Below are 23454 nucleotides of genomic sequence, written 5' to 3'. Positions count from 1 at the left end.
AAACGGTCCATCCAGTCTGCCCAGCAAGCTTCGCACTTCTTTTTTTCTCTCATATTTATCTGTTACTCTTGGCCCTTAGTAACCTTTTGGTTCTATTTCCCTTCCACCCCCACCATTAATGTAGAGAGCAGTGCTGGAACTGCATCTAAGTGAAATATCTAGCGTAATTATTTATTTATTTATTTGTTGAGTTTTATATACCGTCATTCGGTAGACCCATCATAACGGTTTACAAAAATATACATTTTTCTTAGCAAAATTAGTTAGGGATGTGCAAGGGAAAAGATTTTCTTGTTTTATTCATTTTTTCTTTATATTTTGTTTAATGCTGATTTGTTTATTAGAAATAAATACTGAATCAAAACTTTTAAAAAAATCTATAAAAACCAAAAAGAAAGTGCCCTACCCAGGCTCTCTTATTCCACCACCCTCCCTGCATGCTGTACCATGCTGGGGCCAGCATGCGATATTTTGACCTCCTGTGATGGGCCAAAGTAGCCAGCAACAGCCACTCCCATCATGTTCACAATAAAGCAAGGTGTGACTCATTCATCGTGTTTCAGCACATCCTTAATTTCAGTTTCTGGTGCCTCATGTGTGGAGCAAATTTCAGTGGAATTTTCAAATTTTGTTTTCTAATGAAAAAAAAAAGAAAAGAAGAAGTTTTCTTTTTCATAGACTGTCTAATTTTAAAAGGAACAAGCGTGCACCCATAAACACGCACGTATCAGTGCACAAGCGGAGATAATGCTGCAATTTTATATCGCTTGTGCAAGTACACGCGTGTCATTTAAAATCCTCAGGCTGCACGTGTGTGTGCGTAATGTTACGAGGTGGCTCGAGTAAATGTCCCGCGCGTATTTCCGCTAGGGCTTCAGCGGCTTTTACGCAAGTATGCAGACAGATTTTTAAACCTGCTCGCGCGAGGGAAAATTTTCCAGTTAGTCCAGTTGATATTGAGGTCTCCAAGACCCCTCTGGATCTTCATCCTGTAAACCCCCCACTTGACCCTGAAACTTCACGCTGTGCTGAAAGCCCTAAAAACTTGAGATCTCTAGATTTGCTCTTCATCAGGACCTGCAACAAAGTTACCTGCGCCATGATCAGCTTTTTAACATTCAGAGTTATGGCAGAAGTCTTAGCCCCGCCCTGGAATGCCCAAAGCCCACCCCTTGTCCACACCCTTATTCTTGATGCATGCATGGGTATATACGTGCGTACTTCACGCATTCTTTAAATTTGCGTTGCACGAGCAACACTTTTAAAATCTACCTTTTTGTTAGAAAACAAACGCAGATTCTACCACATTGTAAATCTCTGAAAAATCACAAGTGCAGGGCCCAGCCAGTACTGCTCTCCCATGGAGAAGGAAACTTTAAATCACAAGAAAAGATCATTCCAAAAGGTAGAGGAGAAATAATACATAGTGCAATAATCCCTCTGGCTTCAGAGAGTTTACCAATATCTGCACATGCACACATACCTGGTCACCTCACAAACACCTGCTACACCCACACACACACCTGGCCACCTCACAAACACCTGCTACACACACATACCCCTCTCTGCCTCTCAGATACTTGTCTCTTGCAGGCACTAACTGCAATGTCCACAGTCTTGCTCACACATATGAATACAGATGTTCACATGTTTACAAATGTACCTTCCTTGTGCTCAGTGCTACTCCTCACCCACATCTGAACACTGCTGACTCAGGGCTTTACTGCTACAGGTCTGGCCTACATCCGTCCCAAAAACCAAGCATCAACAGTGCCTGGGGAAGAAGGGGTTAGCAGTGCTCTGGCCTCAGCTGCGTACAGTATGGAGAGGTCCACCCTATTGATGCTGACACATGAAATTCTGTGCTCAATAACCGGCAGTGAAAACCGGCAGTGGGATTTGAACCCTGGCTTCCTCGGTTTGCAGTAGCAACCAAAGAAAAAGAAGGATCAATGAACACCAGGAGATCTTTATTGAGCACAAAAAAGTAATAAAAGCCCTACTCAGGCCGAGTTTCGCTCATTGAGCTGCTTCAGGAGCTAGCAAAAATAAAACATGTAACATAGAAATACAAATAAAAACATATAAAAACATATACACCATACATAAGTAAATTATATGAAATTATATGCAATAAAAATAAATAAAAACAAACTTAATCACAAAAAAGACGTATGTCATTCAAACATGGTCTAAAGTTTTGTATGTGATGATTATTATATGTTCCTATATTGAACCATGCTTAAAAAATGTGCAGTCTAACAAAAACATTGGTGCAATCTATGGATCAGAAACTTTTACCTATTCATTCTATTGCTGATAGTTTGTCTCCATACGTCTGGTGAGCTTTATCAGTGTGCTGAAAAGCCAGACATAATTAAACGTAAGACACAATCCACTTGTATAGAAACAAAGTAACAAGTCATTTAAACAAAATAACAATTCATAGTCTGAATGAAACAGTATCTGCTCTGATCTAAGGAACAATTTTACAGAAGCTCCGACTACTCATAGCTGGAAAGGGAGCACCCTGGGTGCACATCTGGCAATATCAGCACTGCTCAATGAATCACTATTAAATAAAAACGTGTCTGCTCGCTTTAGAGAAGCATTGTTTTTATTGCCGCGGAACGGTAATTTGACAGCCCATGCGTGTCAAAGGAGTGAAACAAATTTTTCCTTCTTTTTCTTTGGTTGCTACTGCAATATTGGATCAATTTCCGATCTGTTTCTTTGTGTCTTCCTCGGTTTGCAGTCCCCTGCTCTAATGATTCGGCTCCTCCTCCACTTTCAAACAGATGGACTTAGCTACACCAAAACACGTGTCCAAACCAGTGCATAGCTAATAGCACTCATCACATGTAAACTTCATGTTGTTAAGGCTATTAGCTAGTACCCACCTATGCAAAAAAAAAAAAAAATGTGTGCCCGACGCGCAGATTTTTACTGTCAAGAATTAACGCCTGTCCCGGAGCAGGCATTAATTCTTAAGTAGCTCCTAAAGTTAACAGAAAAACAGAAAATACTGCAAGCTCCTCTGACTTATTATCAGGGTGATATTAAGTCGGAGGAACCGAAAAACGGAGTAAGTGAAAAAAAATTGTAAAAAAAGATGTTGCCGGCGGTCAGGTTAGGAAAACGGACGCTCAATTAACAAGCGTCCATCTTACTAACCTGCAACTGACGCCACCTCTCCCGGGTGCCCACTGCCGAAGAGGCTCGAGGGTCGCACAAGTTTCCCCTGGTGCCCCCATGGCACGCGGGAGAGGTGGATCAGGGCACATTAGAAATTGCATCGTCCTGTGTGCGTGTAGGGAGATCTTTCAGGGAACATCAGACCTTTCTACTCTGCAGAGCTGGTGAGTGATTTGGGGGGAGTGCACAATTGGCAGTTTTCCAAAAGTAATCCACTTTGAAGTGGCTGAAAGGCGGAATATTTATTTATTTATTTGCTTTTATATACCGATATTCAGCAATGCCATCACGTCGGTTTACATATAACAATTTTAACTAAAAAATATAAGAAATAAAGAAGTTAAATATGCATGTGGGAGGGGTAGTTCATTTATTACTTGTTTAACTGCCTTTCCAGTAAAATCTGGTTCCTTTACCCTCTCTCTCTCTCTCCCTCCTCGTGAAAGGACCCAGCCTTCCTTACTGAAGGGATGGCTTTTCAACGCCTGAGTCCCAGCAGACTCTGCTCTTCGGAAACACGACCAAGCATTTCTCTCAGTTTGCTCTGGTACTGTCCATGCAGGATCCCTGCTCCTCTGCTGCAGCTTCTGGGGCTCATTTATCTCTGTGGCCCTGCTGGCTTTTTTCATCAAATCCAATAAAATCCCAAGAACTTCACCCCCTTGTAAATGTTTTATGGCCAAGACTTCCTGCAGGCTGGAAATCGCCTTCAAAGACCTCAAAGAAGGGAGAAGACTTTCTCTACTCACAAAGACTCTCCAGCCAGGCCCACATTAATGACATTTAGAAATGTACACCCTGCCATTGCACACTTCATGGTGGGGGTGTAACAAAACAGACATAAAATTAAATAAGATGCATGTGAATAAAATGTACACCCTGCCATTGCACTCTTCATAAGAACATAAGAAAATGCCATACTGGGTCAGACCAAGGGTCCATCAAGCCCAGCATCCTGTTTCCAACAGTGGCCAATCCAGGCCATGAACCTGGCAAGTACCCAAAAACTAAGTCCATGTTACCATTGCTAATAATAGCGGTGGTTTTTATATGTCAACTTAATTAATAGCAGGTAATGGACTTCTCGTCCAAGAACGTATCCAATCCTTTTTTAAACACAGCTATATTAACTGCACTAACACATCCTCTGGCAACAAATTCCAGAGTTTAATTGTGCGTTGAGTAAAAAAGAACTTTCTCCGATTAGTTTTAAATGTGCCCCATGCTAACTTCATGGAGTGTCCCCTAGTCTTTCTACTATCCAAAAGAGTAAATAACCGATTCACATCGGTGGGGGTGTAACAAAACAGACATAAAATTAAATAAGATGCATGTGAATAAAATGCTGGTTTTTTGTTTGCGGTTAAGTGATCACTTGTGTCTGTTTATAGCAAGGCAAGCAAGAGCCGGGACTGCGGACAGAAGCCAACCCAGATGTGAAATGACAGAATCAGCCATTGCATCTTCTCTAGCTCCACGGCCAACTGAACAATGAAAGGAACATACAATTCCTCAAAAAGTCACAGAGTGAAACAAGTCACTACACAAAGGGAAAAAATCAACCACAGGGAGGGAAATCCGTTCTGCTTTCTGCTGGGGATTACCCTTGCAAGCAATTCTCTATCCCTGTGCCAGGCCTGGAGGTGAAAGGCTCCGTCTGCCTCTGCTTGTGGTGAACATTTTTAGATATTATTTAAGTACATAAGTACATAACATTTTCCATACTGAGTCAGAGCAAAGGTCCATCAAGCCCAACATCCTGCTTCCAACAGTGACCAATCCAGGTCACAAGTACCTGGCGGGATCCCAAGGGGTAGAGAGAGTCCAAGCTGCTTATCCCAGGAATAAGCAGAGCATATCTGCAACTCTACCTTAATAACGGTTTATGGACTTTTCCGCCAGGAACTTGTCCAAATCTTTTTTAACTGCAGCTACACTAACAGATTTCACCACATTAAATTTTATTTAATAAAATTTGATTGAACACTTCTCATCAGAAACATCAATCCATGTTACAAAATACAATTAAAAGCTCATCTTTTCCACATCCCCATTCCTACCCACCCTCCCTCACATCCATTTCAATCCACAACACAATATACAAATTACATCACACACCCCACCAATAAAAATTCAAGACGATTAATGTGCCCAGCACACTCCACCATTCTCTCTCCAGTAGTAACACTGCTTCTCTCTCTGTAACATGTCCTCAACTAACCTGTGTAAAAGACCTGATTTAATTCATTTTCTAAACTTAAAATAATCCAGTTCAAAACTCATCGCTACTGGCAGATCATTCCTAAGCTTAGAACTACAGTATCTCAAAGGCATAGAACGCCATCCTTCATTTAGACCAGGCAGCATTAAAAAGACTTTCTGAGACAGCAGAAAGATCTTGTTGGCTCATGATGCTTCACCAGCCCCACTAGATAGCCAGGGTACATCATCGATTACATTCCAGCATAAGGGATAGGATTTTAAACAAATAAATGCTTCCACTGGCAGCCAGTGAAGATCAAGTAAGACGGACGAGATAGGATCACATAAGAACATGCCATACTGGGTCAGACCAAGGGTCCATCAAGCCCAGCATCCTGTTTCCAATAGTGGCCAATCCAGATGTCAAGTACCCAAAAACTAAGTAGATCCCAGCTACTGATGCCAGTAATAGCAGTGGCTATTTTCTAATTCAACTTGATTAATAGCAGGTAATGGACTTCTCCCTCCAAGAACTTATCCAAACCTTTTTTAAACCCAGCTACACTAACTGCACTAACCACATCCTCTAGCAACAAATTCCAGATCTTTATTGTGCGTTGAGTGAAAAAGAATTTTCTCCGATTAGTTTTAAATGTGCTACTTGCTAACTTCACAGAGTGCCCCTAGTCCTTCTATTACCCAAAAGTGTAAATAACCGATTCACATTTACCCATTCTAGACCTCTCATGATTTTAAACACCTCTATCATATCACACCTCAGCAGTCTCTTCTCCAAGCTGAAAAGTCCTAACTCTTTAGTCTTTCCTCATAGAGGAGCTGTTCCATTCCCTTTTATCATTTTGGTCGCCCTTCTCTGTACCTTCTCCATCGCAATTTTATCTTTTTTGAGATGTGGCGACCAGAATTGTACACAGTATTCAAGGTGCGGTCTCACCATGGAGCGATACAGAGGCATTATGACATTTTCTGTTTTATTCACCATTCCCTTTCTAATAATTCCTAACATTCTGTTTGCTTTTTTGACTGCCACAGCACACTGAACCGACGATTTCAATGTGTTATCCACTATGACACTTAGATCTCTTTCTTGGGTGGTAACTCCTAATATGGAACCTAACATCGTGTAACTACAGCAAGGGTTATTTTTCCATATATGCATCACCTTACACTTATCCACAATTACATTTCATCTGCCATTTGGATGACCAATCTTCCAGTCTTGCAAGGTCCTCCTACAATTTATCAAAATCTGCTTGTGATTTAATTGTTTAAATGTAAACCGATGTGATATGTAAAATCGAACACCGATATATAAAAATAAATAAATAAATAAACTACTCTGAATAATTTTGTATCATCGGTAAATTTGATAACCTCACTCTTCGTATTTCTTTCCAGACCATTTATAAATATATTGAAAAGCACTAGCCCAAGAACAGATCCCTGAGGCACTCCACTGTTTACCCTTTTCCACTGAGAAAATTGACCATTTAATCCTACTCTCTGTTTCCTCTCTTTTAACCAGTTTGTAATCCATGAAAGGACAACGCCTCCTATCCCATGACTTTTTAGTTTTCTTAGAAGCCTCTCATGAGAGACTTTGTCAAACGCCTTCTGAAAATTTAAATACATTACATCTACTGGTTCACCTTTATCCACTTGTTTATTAACCCCTTCAAAAAATGAAGCACATTTGTGAAGAAAGACATCCTTTGGGTAAATCCATGTTGACTGTGTTTCATTAAATCGTGTCTTTCTATATGCTCTGTGATTTTTATCTTTAGAATAGTTTCCACTATTTTTCCTGGCACTAAAGTCATCCTAACCAGTCTGTAGTTTCCCGGATCACTCCTGGAGTCCTTTTTAAATATTGGGGCTACATTAGCCACTGTCCAGTCTTCAGGTACATTGGATGATTTTAATGAAAGGTTACAAATTTTAACTAATACCGTAGATCTGAAATGTCATTTTTTGAGTTCCTTCAGAGCCCTGGGGTGTATACCATCTGGCCCAGGTGATTTACTACTCTTTAGTTTGTCATTCTGGCTTACTACATCTTCTAGGTTGACTGTGATTTGGTTCAGTTCATCTGACTCATCAGCCTTGAAAACCATCTCCAGAACTGGTATCTCCCCAACATCCTCATTAATAAACATAGAAGCAAAAAATTAATTTAGTCTTTCTGCAATGGCCTTATCTTCCCTAAGAGCCCTTTTAACCCCTCAGTCACCTAACAGTCCAACCGACTCCCTCACAGGTTTCTTACTTTGGGTATATTTTTATTATGAGTTTTTGCCTCTAAAGCCAACTTCATTTCAAATTCTCTCTTAGTCTGCCTTATCAATGTTTTACACTTAACTTGACTACATTTATGCTTTATCCTATTTTCTTCTGAAGGATCTTTCTTCCAATTTTTGAATGAAGATCTTTTGGCTAAAATAGCCACTTTCAGCTCTCCTTTTAACCATGCCGGTAATCATTTTGCCTTCCTTCTACCTTTATTAATGCATGGAATATATCTGGACTGTGTTTCTAAGAATTTTTAAAAATACAATGTCCACGCCTGTTGTACACTTTTAACCTTTGCAGCTGCACTTTTCAGTTTTTTCTATTTTCCTCATTTTATCAAAGTTTCCTTTTTGAAATGTTAGTGTTAGAGCTATAGATTTGCATATTGTCCCCCTTCCAGGCATTAGTTCAAATGTGATTATTTTATGATCACTATTGCCAAGTGGCCCCACCACAGTTACCTCTCTCACCAAATCCTGCGTTCCACTAAGAATTAAATATAAAATAGCTCTCTCTCTTGTTGGTTCCTGAACCAATTGATCCATGAAGCAATCATTTATTACATCCAGGAACTTTATGTCTCTAGCAAGTCCTGATGTTACATTTACCCAGTCAATATTGGGGTAATTGAAATCTCCCATTATTATTGCACTGCCAAATTGGTTTGCTTCCCTGATTTCTCTTAGCATTTCATCATCTGTCTGACCATTTTGTCCAGGTGGACGGTAGTATACTCCTATAACTATACTCTTACCCAACACACATGGGATTTCTACCCATATAGATTCTACTGTGCATTTAGTCTCTTGTATGATCTTCATCCTGTTGGACTCTATACCCTCCTGGACATAAAGTGCCACACCCCCACCAAGTTGATCCTTTCTACCACTGTGGTATAATTTATACCCTGATATAGCACTGTCCCATTGGTTATCCTCCTTCCACAAAGTTTATGTGATGCCAATTATTTCTCTCTTATCATTCACTGCTATACACTAACTCTCCCATCTTACTTCTTAAACTTCTGGCATTGGCATACAGACATTTCAAAGTGCATTTTTTGTTTGTATTAAGAAACTTCTTTTCAGTTGATAGGGATAATTTGGAATTTTTTAGCTCACGTGATTCTTTACTTATAGGCACATGGGCTATGTTTGCTTTTATTGGAACCTCTCTGTTGGGATGCCCTAACTCTCCTGTTTCATTAGTATCCTTCAAGGATACATTTCTCCAAACCATGCACTGCTGAGTGACTGTCGGCTTTCCCCCTTCTTCTAGTTTAAAAGCTGCTCTACCTCCTTTTTAAAGGTTGGCGCCAGCAGTCTGGTTCCACCCTGGTTAAGGTGGAGCCCATCCCTTCGGAAGAGACTCCCCCTTCCCCAAAAGGTTCCCCAGTTCCTAACAAAACTGAATCCCTCTTCCTTGCACCATCGTCTCATCCACACATTGAGACTCTGGAGCTCTGCCTGCCTCTGGTGACCTGCGCGTGGAACAGGGAACATTTCAGAGAATGCCACCCTGGAGGTTCTGGATTTAAGTTTTCTACCTAAGAGCCTAAATTTGGCTTCCAGAACCTCCCTCCCACATTTTCCTATGTCGTTGGTGCCCACATGTACCACGACAGCCGGCTCCTCCCTAGCACTGTCTATAATCCTCTCTAGGTGCCCTGAAAACCAGGCAAGCAGCCACATTTTGAATCAGTTTCAGCCACCATAAATTAGCCCCATCACACCTTGATAAATCTCATTAGTAGTCTAATTTATTGATGCCTAACTGATGAACTACTGTCTTCAGGTCAACAACTGTAAGGTAAGTCCATAACTGCCTAATTTGTCTGAGATAATAAAATGCAGAATGCATTACTGTTGCAATTTGCATCTTCTTATCAAGCCAAACCCCATAACTCAAGATCTTGTCCTTAGAAGTAAGTGAACTCCTTTCCACGTCTGGCAAATATAGCAGGGTTCAGTCTCAACTTTTTCAGATGAAACCATTAAACCAGCATTCATCTTGGCCATAGAGCCAGTCTGGTCTTCCCTGACTTAAGCTATCAGCTAAAACATTTAACAATCAGTGTCATGTCTGGGCAGAACCTGCTGCTGGGGCTATATATAAAGAGTATAGGAGAGGGGCAGATACTGAGCCCTGGGGCACCCCACATTTTAAAGAACAGGGCTCAGAGTCCTTGCCATTCCAAAAATCTTATTGAGATCCATTTCAGAGCCATTGCCAATTGGGTTTAAAAAATGGAATAGCAGCACTTGATCCAGCAGATCCAACAATATAATATCTAACAGACTTACTAGGATCATCTCAGTGCTGTGCCCCACTGAAAACCTGATGGACACTCAGAATTATCAAATGACCAGCTAAAACATACATTTTTCTGTTCATTTCTCTAATAAAAAAAAAAAAAGGGAGATGGGACACTGGGCAATGATGTTCAGTTTTTCTTGAGTTCCATCCAACTTTAAAATTGATCGTACAATGGCTTATTTCAAATGAGAAGGAAATTCCTCTAAATTCCAAAATGGGTTCAGTTCACTAACTGGGCTTCATTGTTGAAGGGGTTGCATCTAGAATACAAGTAGTGATGTTCCTCTGCTTCACCATCTTTTCTACTTCCAATTCGGAAAGCTCTGGAATTCCTCAAACTCAGTCACTATTAAGGTTCGTCCTGATTTACCTGCAGTACCAGAGACCGAACAAATCACCTCATGGTCCCCTTTCATAATGAACCCTTGGAAACTTGTGAATAATTCAGCATAAACCTCACAAGACAGCTGCTTATGGTTGGGAAGCCATCACTCTAGCAAGCTCCTGGGACAGTTCTTAGTTGAAGCTAATACTTTTTGAAAATGGGCTTCTTAGCATCCGTCTCCAAAATCCTAAATTCATATTGCCAAATCTTACACAGCCCTTTATTGGCTACTGACAAATGAGTGCATGGTTCTTTTTTAAAGGTGGATTTTATTCACTTTGAAAGAGAATAAATCAAAAGAGCAGCAGCAGTGGAAAGCTTCCTCCTCCTGAACTGGGCCCAGAAACAAACTTGCACGTCTCCAAAAGCCCCACCTAACTTGTGAAAAAGATGATCTGCACATTCCTCATCTTCATTCAACTTCTTCCTGAATTGGTAAGGCACAGAGTTTAAAAGCCTCTGGACCTGTCCTGCTTCTCAGCTTCTTGGACTCTCATCCAGGACATCCAGCAAGCTTCAGAACCAGCGTCCAGATCCAAAGGAGTAACAAGTTGGTTGGAGTTAAACAAATCAATTATTGATGGGCATTTTCAGTAATGTATTTTGAAGCAATAAATATTTGATACCACATTTATTCTCCATGCAGCTGAATTAAACTCTGTTGGCCCTGTCTGGCCATGGGGCACTGTCCATAAATAGGAGCACCAAGTGGGTTTAACCTCAGAAATGTCTCCATAAAGAGCTAAAGGTTCCCAAAAGCGCCCAGACTATACCTGTTCTGTGAGGTGTGTGGGAGGAGGGAGCCATCTGCTGCCTGTCCTGTGCCTGTTCTGTGATGATTTAGTGTCTGGGTGTGTGTGCGCGCATGCACGGTGGGGCAGTGTGTGTGTGTGCACATGGTGGGGCAGTGTGTGTGTGTGGGTGTGTCTGTGCACGCACGCACGGTGGGGCAGTGTGTGTGTGTGCACATGGTGGGGTAGTGTGTGTGTGTGTGTGTGTCTGTGCGCGCACGCACGGTGGGGCAGTGTGTGTGTGTGTCTGTGCGCGCACGCACGGTGGGGCAGTGTGTGTGTGTGTGCGCATGGTGGGGCAGTGTGTATGTGTGTGTGCGCAAGCACACGGTGGGGCAGTGTGTGTGTGTCTGTGCTCACGCACACGGTGGGGCAGTGTGTGTGTGTGTCTGTGCTCACGCACACGGTGGGGCAGTGTGTGTGTGTCTGTGCTCGTGTGCACGGTGGGGCAGTGTGTGTGTGTCTGTGCTCACGTGCACGGTGGGGCAGTGTGTGTGTGTGTCTGTGCTCACGCACACGGTGGGGCAGAGTGTGTGTGTCTGTGCTCATGTGCACGGTGGGGCAGTGTGTGTGTGTCTGTGCTCACGAGCTCGGTGGGGCAGTGTGTGTGTCTGTGCTCGCGCACACGGTGGGGCAGTGTGTGTGTGTCTGTGCTCACGCGCACGGTGGGGCAGTGTGTGTGTGTCTGTGCTCGCGCGCACGGTGGGGCAGTGTGTGTGTGTCTGTGCTCACACGTACGGTGGGGCAGTGTATGTGTGTCTGTGCTCGCGCGCACGGTGGGGCAGTGTGTGTGTGTCTGTGCTCACACGTACGGTGGGGCAGTGTATGTGTGTCTGTGCTCGCGCGCACGGTGGGGCAGTGTGTGTGTGTGTCTGTGCTCGCACGTACGGTGGGGCAGTGTGTGTGTGTCTGTGCTCACGCGCAAGGTGGGGCAGTGTGTGTGTCTGTGCTCGCGCGCAAGGTGGGGCAGTGTGTGTGTCTGTGCTCGCACGTACGGTGGGGCAGTGTGTGTGTGTCTGTGCTCACGCGCACGGTGGGGCAGTGTGTGTGTGTCTGTGCTCACGCGCACGGTGGGGCAGTGTGTGTGTGTCTGTGCTCACGCGCACGGTGGGGCAGTGTGTGTGTGTGTCTGTGCTCATGCGCACGGTGGGGCAGTGTGTGTGTGTCTGTGCTCGCGCGCACGGTGGGGCAGTGTGTGTGTGTCTGTGCTCGCGCGCACGGTGGGGCAGTGTGTGTGTGTCTGTGCTCACACGTACGGTGGGGCAGTGTGTGTGTGTCTGTGTGTGTAACGGGCAGTGTAGTTGCCATATCTGGAAGAGATGCAGTTCTGGCTTTACTGTTAGTGCAGGCATTAATTTGGGAAGGGAAATGTTTCAATCTGCAAAAAGTTAAAATCTCCACCATGAATGATTTGCTCAGTGTGCAGCATCTCTGTGGAAGCTCAAGTTTCAGGAATTCACAGGCAGTAACAGTACGGGTGGATCCTTCTCTTCACCTAGAAGTCCTGGATATCCCTGGGGTATTTTCAGTTTAATAAGAAAGGTCGTAAGTAGCAAAGTAGAAAAGCAAGGATCAGAAAGTGCCAAGGAGCCAAATCATATGTACAAGATCCAGTCTGTTCCTAATCACATTGAGAATGACTTTCCAGCAGATTCTGTGACTGCAGTATAAGGATTTCTCCTCCACCGGAAGACTCTGATGATGAACAAGAAATCACTTAATGCTAACTACAGGCTTAAGATCCAAAGAGAGATCCTCAACTACTGTAACGGGACATTTTGTACCTTTCCCCTGTGATCTTCCCTCTCACACATATAAACCAAGGGGAACACAAGCTGCCTACCAAGCAGCAGACAGAACTCCTGGGATTAGTTTGCAAGATTGCAGAGTTTTCACCTGTAACTGGATTGAAATTCATTTCTGCTGTGCAGGAATAGGGGAGTAAGCTTCCTGTTCAGGGCCACACACCTTTCCCCTCCATAAACTGCACCCTTGACTGGAAGAAGAGAGCTGCAGGTGCAGTGAGAGGACAATGATGGCTCAGCTCATGAGATCATTCTTTACCAGAACCAAGGCCGGCCAGGAAGCTCTGATGTCATCAGTGTGCGACAGCAAAGTTTGAGAAGGGGGCGGTGTGCCTGTGACTCATGCTGGTTATACCATGGTGAGCACTGTGTGTGTGAGGGGGACACATTTTTCCACCAGCAGGGAAACACAGCGTCTATAAGCCCATAAGAGACAGAAAAAGGAGTGCCCACTGCCCCCCCGCAGAAAACATGCAAAGAGGCAACTTAGCCATGGGGAAAGAAGCAGCCTTCCCAGGCAGCAATAGATTGGCAGCGATTTCCTGAAAGATCCATCCTGGTAGTGACTGCAGCAAGGGAAGAGGGTACTGCTGGATCTCAGGATCCAGTTGTAAAGTGTATTCTCTGAAATCATACCTGTAAAACTTTACATCCATTACTGGACCTTAGGTTCCTATGCAGACAAAGGCACAGCACGGACTATGACCCTACTCAGAGACTGGGCTATAAAGACACAAGAGAGACTGTGCCCCACCCTCACCCCCACGGGTTAAAAAGGCACAAGAGAGACTGTACCCACACACACACACACACACACACATGGAGTCTAGGCTATGAAGACAGAGGGTTGCAGCCCCTGTGCAGTTCCTTACTCTCCCTGGCACCGCATCTCCCACAGACATTAGAAAGGCAGGCAATGTTTGGCTAGCACAAGCCAATTATAGGGGAAGCCGCGGGCCTGTGGGACAGAGCGCACAGAACACCTGCCAGGTGATTAATAGCCTCACTTCCCTGATTTCTCCACAATTGGAGGGCACGGCTGCCCCTCTCTCTCTCTCTCTCTCTCTTTTGTTTTCTGTAATCGCACTTTCTGCTGAGCAGTGCTAAACTCGGAGGCGCAGACCCTGCGGCTGCTCAGCAAGGTCCTGTGATAGGAAGAGCCAGGACCTCCCATGCCTGAGGCCAGGGGAGGGGGGCGTCTGCACTTTGCCATCACAGCAGCTCACTGGAAGGAAGGAAGGAAGGGGCCATCATTTAGCTTGGAGTCACAACAGACAATTTGCATTTTCTGCAAATACTTCCTAACCCTGCGGACTGAACTTTGGGCGGATCCTGCTGGTTATAGCAGAGCTGGGAGTTTGCACAGGTCCCCTGTCCAGCAGCCTGCAGAAGCAGAAGGACAGCCAGGACTGGGGTGGACGTTACTGGCCCTCTGGACTGCCGGGCAGAAGGATCCCTGTGACTGTAATTAGCCAAGGAAGTTCAGCAGGAGGGTCTGGGTCCATTCTGGTGGCAGTGGCGGGGCTCTCGCTGACCCATCCTCCTGACTCCCACCTCCAGAAAGTCCTGGACCTAATCAGTTTCATTTGTGAGCCCTCACCTCATGGCAGAGTTACAGTTTTCTGAGCCGAGCCCTCTATCCTTTCACTTGCTTTACTGTAAAAAAAAAATAATAAAAATCTATATCCATTTCAAGTGATGTATAGAGAGCTTAAGAGACCGAGACCTGATGACAAAACATTTTCCGAGGCTGCTTGTCCCAGAGTTCAAATGTCCTGGGCTCAGGCTGTCCGCCTTTCTAGCTGGGCCTCCATTGGCACTGGCTCATTGCAAGGTTCTGGTTCAGCCCAACGGCAACTCGAAGAGGCAGCAAGAAAGCCGGAGAGGACTGGCCCAACCTTAAGGAAGCAGGGAATGGGAGGGAGAGGAGGGCTGGGGGTCAGGGTGCGGACCCAAGGCCAGAGTTGCTTTTGGAAAGCTGATTCACACTTTTACAAAAGAGGATGCATCTCATTTGGTCAGATGGGGCGTTTACGGTTTTCCTGACCCTTGCACTCTGATATTATTTGTACTCTCCTGCAGGGATGATTGCATGATCCCTGTAATTTTATGTAGGGTGTGGAAGATAAATGCTTTTAAATAAAAAGAAATACATTTTTGTCTTGTCTTGTGTTGCTCCAGTCCTAGCTATGCCTCATTACTTCTGTCTTGCCTTTCCTGGAGAAACTGGACGTAGAAGTCCATAAATACAGCGGGCACAATGCGGACTGGGTCAGTCTCTCGGGGATGACCTGGGTGACTTGGGAGGTAACCTTTTGAAAAGGGGCTTATAAAATCAATAATCACAAATGCCAAGAGCCAGAGGTCCAGGGGAGAGAGGGACCTGCATCAAAGCCACCCCAGTAACCCCCGAGCTGCAAACCCTTCTCAGAGGAGGGAGGTGACCCTGCAAAGACCCCAAGAGCCTCACAATCTTCCCTTCAGCAATCGGGGAACTTTAGGGCAAATATTCCTGACTCAGTACAAAAGCCTCGGGTGCATCGGGCTAACAAGTTCTTGCCAGTTTCAAGGACCTTAAGCAGTAAAACCAGTAGGCAGGTGCCATGAGGTGGCCCGTGCACTGCATCTGTGTGCAGTGCATCTGTGCAGTGCTGGAAGCTGCCGAAGTTAGCAGCAGCTCCGAGCAGGCAGGTGAAGCTCCCGGTACCACCCACCACATTGACTCTGAATGTTGCTTCCTGCTTCATCTGAACGGCACCAGCGGTCTCTGAACAGCTTTAGCTAATTCCTAGGTCTCTCCAGTAAGAGCCCACAGGGACCAGTCCTGAATGCCTTTAGCGTCGGGCCAGGCAAGCCGGGGCCAGGAGAGTTTTGGGCTCAAATAACTGATCCCCCCCCGGCCAGGGTGGGAAAAACCAACCTCTGCAAAGCTTTGGCTCCTGTAGAAAGCCGGAGAGCCCTAGCTCCGGTTCCCAGCCCGGAGAGGGACATCCCAGCCCCATGGGAGCTGCAAAAGACCGACCTCTCCCTGCTCAGGCACCTTTGCACCTTTCCGTGGCTCCACTTTACTGCCTTGGCCAAGCGGAAGGGCTTCAGAGAGGCAGAAGCAGTGGCCGAGCCCCAGGCTGTGACACTTAGGGGAAGGACGGCGGGAGCGAGCCGGGGCCGGATGGTACTCACATGAAGGCGTGGTAGATGAACGCCCAGCCCCGGGGTCTCTCCAGCACGTTGTACAAGTAGTTCTGCAGCCGGCGGTAGCGCTTGTGCGAGGCGGAGGTGCGGGCGGCCGAGCCCGGGGGAGCCGGCAGGGGGGTCCCCAGCAGCCCCAGGCGCCGGGGGCTGCCCGTCTGCACGGCCGTCAGGGCCACGAACTCGGCCCGGCTCTCATCGCAGGAGCCCGGGGGCCCCCGGCCGTTATCCGCCGCAGCCCCGCCGCTCATGGTCCCTGGCTGAGCCCGAGGCAGCTCATCACCCGCAAGGTCCGCTCCTACCTCCGCAGCCCGAGCCGGGCATGGCGTCCCCTCTCCTGCCGGCCAAAGTTCAAGGGAGGCTGCCCGGAGCGCTCTCTCCGTGTGTCCCAAGGGGTCTCTGATCCCGGAGCTCTCTCTCCGTGTGTCCGAGGGGGTCTCGGACCCCGGAGCTCTCCCTCCGTGTGTCCGAGGGGGTCTCGGACCCCGGAGCTCTCTCTCCTTGTGTCCGAGGGGGTCTCGGACTCCGGAGCTCTCTCTCCTTGTGTCCGAGGGGGTCTCTGACCCCGGAGTTCTCTCTCCTTGTGTCCGAGGGGGTCTCTGACCCCGGAGTTCTCTCTCTTTCCTTGTGCTCCGGAGTCTCTATGCCGGTACCCGGGGGGCTCTGTCTCCTGGTGCCCGGAGCTCTCTCTCCTTGTGTCCGAGGGGTCTCTGACCCCGGAGTTCTCTCTCTTTCCTTGTGCTCCGGAGTCTCTATGCCGGTACCCGGGGGGCTCTGTCTCCTGGTGCCCGGAGCTCTCTCTCCCTGTGTCCGAGGGGGTCTCTGACCCCGGAGCTCTCTCTCTTTCCTTGTGCTCCGGAGTCTCTATGCCGGTACCCGGGGGGCTCTGTCTCCTGGTGCCCGGAGCTCTCTCTCCTTGTGTCCGAGGGGTCTCTGACCCCGGAGCTCTCTCTCTTTCCTTGTGCTCCGGAGTCTCTATGCCGGTACCCGGGGGGCTCTGTCTCCTGGTGCCCGGAGCTCTCTCTCCTTGTGTCCGAGGGGTCTCTGACCCCGGAGCTCTCTCTCTTTCCTTGTGCTCCGGAGTCTCTATGCCGGTACCCGGGGGGCTCTGTCTCCTGGTGCCCGGAGCTCTCTCCCCTTCTGCTGCAGTCTGCGAAGTTTACAGGAGTTTGCAGGGCTGGTTTGTATCAACGCGGCTGTGAAGGGAGCCTCGGCCGCCCCTGCTCTGCTTCTCCTCCGCCGCCGCTGCTGCTGGCATCTCCCCTCCAAGCACAAACTCTCTTATTCCCCGCTCCATGCTGCGCCTCCTCCCTGCTCCTCCCCTGCCCCCTCTGCCTGAACTTAAAGGAGCCGAGCTGCAGGGCTTGCCTGCCACCGGCCACCGGCCACCGGAAATGGCGAGCTCTGCATCAGCATGGCCCGAGAGCAGGCGTGGGCGGAAAGCCCCACTGCCCAGGACCAAGCTGACTGCTTAAACCATGAAATGCAGAAAAGAACATGGTTACCTGGTAGTATAAAGATGAATATTAATGTGAATGTGAAAAATTAGGAAGGAGAAAGTTGTTAACATGCCCTTTCTTCTATCGAAGGAAGGGATAAGGTAAGTCTGACCCCAGAATAGCTCACTGCACACTTTCCTATTCAAATTCTGGTGTCACTGCAATAAGAGCAACATAAACCGGCTCCACTACCGGGCACTCCATGAAACAACTCAAAAACCCTGGAAAAAAATACATTCAGCACCCATCTGGCAAAGCTGCCCTACCAATTCAGCGCTGGTCTAGGGAAATTCCTACAACACCTGAATGCAATTGGCTTTGGTGAAATTAAAATTTAAAAACCATATAACCTCAAACTACCTAACCTAGAACTCCAATACACTTCTTATATGTAACCTCAAACAACTAACTATAAATTAAACAAACAACCAGGCATAGGAAAAGGCAATCTCAAAAATCTCAAAAAACACCTCCTCAACCCTTGATTTTTAGGCAGGAGACACTTTCTGATTAAAAATCAATCAGGGTCTTATCTAAATCATACTATTGTACCAGCCCTTATTGATAGTTTAATCATCCCCTTGTAGGACACTAGCTGATTAATTAGTAATTTCACCTGTAAATTTAAAGTACTCTCATTCCAACTCCCTTAGTATCCTAAACTTAACTAGGAACTCAATAAAACTAAGATGAAGGCAGCAGTCCAGCAGCAAGAGGGGAGCTTTCCAGTCTTTTGCATTGAGTGCCACATGTACGATTTTTTACCCGCGGTGAGAGATTGCATTTGTGCACTCGGTGCAAAGAGCTCCTGGCTCTCAGGGAACAAGTCCGATCTCTGGAGGCTAGAGTAGCAGACTTGGAGGAGCTGAGGCAGACAGAGAGGTACATTGATGAGACCTTCAGGGACATAGTAGCCAAGTCCCAAATCCAGTCTGGCAGCCCCAGTGCTGCCTTGGATCAGAAAGGTCTCCCAGTAGGAGACCATCACCCTGGTGTAGCAGGAAGTGATCCGGTAGCAAGGACCTGCTCTCCAGATGATGTATTGTCCTCTCGCACTGAGGACAAGTCTCCCAGGGCTACTGCCCTCAAGGGAAGGGTTAGGTCGGCCATCATAGTTGGTGATTCGATTATTAGAAATGTGGATAGCAGGGTGGCTGGTGGACATGAGGACGGCTGGGTAACTTGCCTGCCTGGTGCGAAGGTGGCAGACCTCACGCGTCACCTAGATAGATTTATAGACAGTGCTGGGGAGGAGCCGGCTGTCGTGGTACACGTGGGCACCAACGACATAGGAAAATGTGGGAGGGAGGTTCTGGAAGCCAAATTTAGGCTCTTAGGTAGAAAGCTTAAATCCAGAACCTCCAGGGTAGCATTCTCTGAAATGCTCCCTGTTCTACGCGCAGGTCAACAGAGGCAGGCAGAGCTCCGGAGTCTCAATGCATGGATGAGACGATGGTGCAAGGAAGAGGGATTCAGTTTTGTAAGGAACTGGGGACATTTTTGGGGAAGGGGGAGACTTTTCCAAAAGGACAGGCTCCATATTAACCAGAGTGGAACCAGACTGCTGGCACTAATTTTTAAAAAGGAGGTAGAGCAGCTTTTAAACTAGAACAAGGGGGAAAGCAGACAGTCACTCAGCAGGGCATGGTTCGGAGAAATGTATTCTTGAAGGATACTAATGAAACAGGAGGGTTAGGGCATCCCAAAAGAGAGCTTCCAATAATAGCAAACATAGTCCATGTGCCTATAAGTAAAGAATCACCTGAGCTAAAAAATTCCAAATTATCCCAAACAACTGAAAAGAAGTTTCTTAATACAAACAAAAAACGCACTTTGAAATGTCTGTATGCCAATGCCAGAAGTCTAAGAAATAAGATGGGAGAGAGTGAAAAGCAGTGAATGATAAGAGAGAAATAATCGGCATCACAGAAACTTTGTGGAAGGAGGACAACCAATGGGACAGTGCTATATCAGGATATAAATTATATCGCAATGATAGGGAGGATCAACTTGATGGGGGTGTGGCACTTTATGTCCAGGAGGGTATAGAGTCCAACAGGATAAAGATCATACAAGAGAGTAAATGCTCAGTAGAATCTATATGGGTAGAAATCCCATGTGTGTTGGGTAAGAGTATAGTGATAGGGGTATACTACCGTCCACCTGGACAAAATGGTCAGACAGATGATGAAATGCTTAGAGAAATCAGGGAAGCTAACCAAATTGGCAATGTAATAATAATGGGAGATTTCAATTACCCCAATATTGACTGGGTAAATGTAACATCAGGACTTGCTAGAGACATAAGTTCCTGGATGTAATAAATGATTGCTTCATGGAGCAATTGGTTCAGGAACCAACAAGAGAGGGAGCTATTTTAGATTTAATTCTTAGTGGAATGCAGGGTTTGGTGAAAGAGGTAATGGTGGTGGGGCCACTTGGCAACAGTGATCATAACATGATCAAATTTAAACTAATAACTAGAAGGGGGACAATAAGTAAATCTGCAGCTCTAACACTAAACTTTCAAAAGGGAAACTTTGATAAAATGAGGAAAATAGAAAAAAACTGAAAGGTGCAGCTGCAAAGGTTAAAAGTGTTCAACAGGCATGGACATTGTTTAAAAATACAATCCTAGAGGCGCAGTCCATATGTATTCCACGCATTAAGAAAGGTGGAAGGAAGGCAAAACGATTACCGTCATGGTTAAAAGGTGAGGTGAAAGAGGCTATTTTAGCCAAAAAAACATCCTTCAAAAATTGGAAGAAGGATCCATCTGAAGAAAATAGGATAAAACATAAGCATTGTCAAGTTAAGTGTAAAACATTGATAAGACAGGCGAAGAGAGAATTTGAATTGAAGTTGGCCATAGAGGCAAAAACTCATAATAAAAACTTTTATAAATATTTATTTACACTTTTTTTTTTATACCAAGGTATAGTTAGTTGCCTTCACTCCGGTTTACATCATCAACAACCATTACACAGAACAGTGTGTGAACTCAAAAAACGTGAGAAAGACACGCGTATTCCTTGTTACAAATAAAAACACCAAATTATAACATCTAACAGAATCTGATCTGATGAAAAAAAAATAACAAGAAAAGAAGGGGAAACATTTTTTAAATTAAATTAACTCAAACGACTATATATCTGAAGCAAGAAACCTGTGAGGGGGTCGGTTGATCCATTAGATGACAGAGAGGTTAAAGGGGCTCTTAGGGAAGATAAGGCCATTGCAGAAAGACTAAATGAATTATTTGCTTCCGTGTTTACTAATGAGGATGTTGGGGAGATACCAGTTCCAGAGATGGTTTTCAGGGGTGATGAGTCAGACAAACTGAACGAAATCACTGGGAACCTGGAAGATATAGTAGGCCAGATTGACAAACTAAAGAGTAGCAAATCACCTGGACCGGATGGTATGCATCCTAGGGTACTGAAGGAACTAAAAAATGAAATTTCTGATCTATTAGTTAAAATTTGTAACCTATCATTAAAATCATCTATTGTACCTGAAGACTGGAGAGTGGCCAATGTAATGCCAATATTTAAAAAAGGTTCCAGGGGAAATCCGGGTAACTATAGACCAATGAGCCAGACTTCATTGCTGGGAAAAATAGTGGAAAGTATTCTCAAGATCAAAATCGTAGAGCATATAGAAAGACATGGTTTAATGGCACACAGTCAACATGGATTTACCCAAGGGAAATCTTGCCTAACAAATCTGCTTCATTTTTTTGAAGGGGTTAATAAACATTATTATTATTATTATTATTATTTATTATTTTTATATACCGACATTCGATCTCAATCGAGATATCACACCGGTTTACATTCAGGTACTGTACACTACATCTACCAGTTCACCTTTAACCACATGTGGATAAAGGTGAACTGGTAGATGTAGTGTATTTGGATTTTCAGAAGGCATTTGACAAAGTCCCTCATGAGAGGCTTCTAAGAAAATTAAAAAGTCATGGGATAGGAGGCGATGTCCTTTCGTGGATTATAAACTGGTTAAAAGACAGGAAACAGAGAGTAGGATTAAATGGTCAATTTTCTCAGTGGAAAAGGGTAAACAGTGGAGTGCCTCAGGGATCTGTACTTGGACTGGTGCTTTTCAATATATATTTATATGATCTGGAAAGGAAAACGACGAGTGAGGTTATCAAATTTGCGGATGATACAAAATTATTCAGATTAGTTAAATCACAAGCGGATTGTGATACATTACAGGAGGACCTTGCAAGACTGGAAGACTGGGCATCTAAATGGCAGATGAAATTTAATGTGGAGAAGTGCAAGGTGTTGCATATAGGGAAAAATAACCCTTGCTGTAGTTACACGATGTTAGGTTCCATATTAGGAGCTACCACCAAGGATAAAGATCTAGGCATCATATTGGATAATACTTTAAAATTGTCGGCTCAGTGTGCTGCAGCAGTCAAAAAAGCAAACAGAATGTTAGGAATTATTAGGAAAGGAATGGTTAATGAAACGGAAAATGTCATAATGCCTCTATATTGCTTCATGGTGAGACCGCACCTGGAATACTGTGTACAATTCTTGTCACCGCATCTCAAAAAAGATATAATTGCGATGGAGAAGGTTCAGAGAAGGGCAACCAAAATGATAAAGGGGATGGAACAGCTCCCCTATGAGGAAAGGCTGAAGAGGTTAGAGCTGTTCAGGTTGGAGAAGAGCCAGCTGAGGGGGGATATGATAGAAGTGTTTAAGATCATGAGAGGTCTTGAACGAGTAGATGTGAATCGGTTATTTACACTTTTGAATAATAGAAGGACTAGGGGGCACTCCATGAAGTTATCAAGTAGCACATTTAAGACTAATCGGAGAAAATTCTTTTTCACTCAATGCACAATAAAGCTCTGGAATTTGTTGCCAGAGGATGTGGTTAGTGCAGTTAGTGTAGCTGGGTTCAAAAAAGGTTTGGACAAGTTCTTGGAGGAGAAGTCCATTAACAGCTATTAATCAAATTTACTTAGGGAATAGCCCTGCTATTAATTGCATCAGTAGCATGGGATCTTCTTAGTGTTTGGGTAATTGCCAGGTTCTTGTGGCCTGGTTTGGCCTCTGTTGGAAACAGGATGCTGGGCTTGATGGACCCTTGGTCTGACCCAGCATGGCAATTTCTTATGTTCTTATGTCCTATTGAGAAGGGGAGATTGGAAAACAGAATAAACTGGACTGTTACAGATCCCTACCCAAAAATACAGGCTAGCAGAATAGCTTACCTCAGTCACATATAAAAAAAAACAAGTGATCACAGACTAGAAACAGAAAGATTCAGACAAACTAAACTGAAAACCCCAAGAAGCCAGACTCTGTATGCAATGCAACACTGGAGAAAGAGAAATGCATTTCCTCCTGTGCTGTGCTAAATCCAAAGAGATTAGAGATGCACATTTTCCAAAGCTAACAGAGAAAATCCAAGACTTCCACAAAAGAATGAGCAAGAAAAACTCTGTTTAATCCTGGGAAAAGAAGGGAAACAGCAGCGAGAGCAGCAAAATATGCAGTATCCTGCCCCCAGGCCAGAAATGAAACCTGACCAGAGACATCACAGACCAGCAGCAAAACCTGAGACCTGTCCCGCATTCTGTACTTTCAGTAATCTGTACCTTGACTTATTACCATTTTATCATTTTTCCCTTCTCTTCCTACCCTTTTATTTTAAATGAGAAGGCTGGGAGTAGGTCCCAACGTGGTAGAAAGGATTACAAAATAGTTGACTGATAAGAC

The 23454-nt window shown here is 45.1% G+C and overlaps 1 protein-coding gene across 1 annotated transcript in view; it reads right to left on the bottom strand.

Annotated features, from left to right (window-relative positions):
- The window catches only part of KCNQ4 (potassium voltage-gated channel subfamily Q member 4), a 135487-nt gene extending 119005 nt beyond the window's left edge, over positions 1 to 16482 (bottom strand). The window contains 1 exon segment of the mRNA XM_029571438.1: positions 16185 to 16482. Within this exon segment, the coding sequence (XP_029427298.1) occupies positions 16185 to 16444 (260 nt within the window). The 5' untranslated portion in view covers positions 16445 to 16482.
- Between the last annotated feature and the right edge of the window lie 6972 nt (positions 16483 to 23454).

The sequence above is a fragment of the Rhinatrema bivittatum genome, chromosome 11 (genome assembly GCF_901001135.1).
Source record: "Rhinatrema bivittatum chromosome 11, aRhiBiv1.1, whole genome shotgun sequence".
NCBI lineage: Eukaryota > Metazoa > Chordata > Amphibia > Gymnophiona > Rhinatrematidae > Rhinatrema > Rhinatrema bivittatum.
This window is presented reverse-complemented; position numbering and strand designations above follow the sequence as displayed.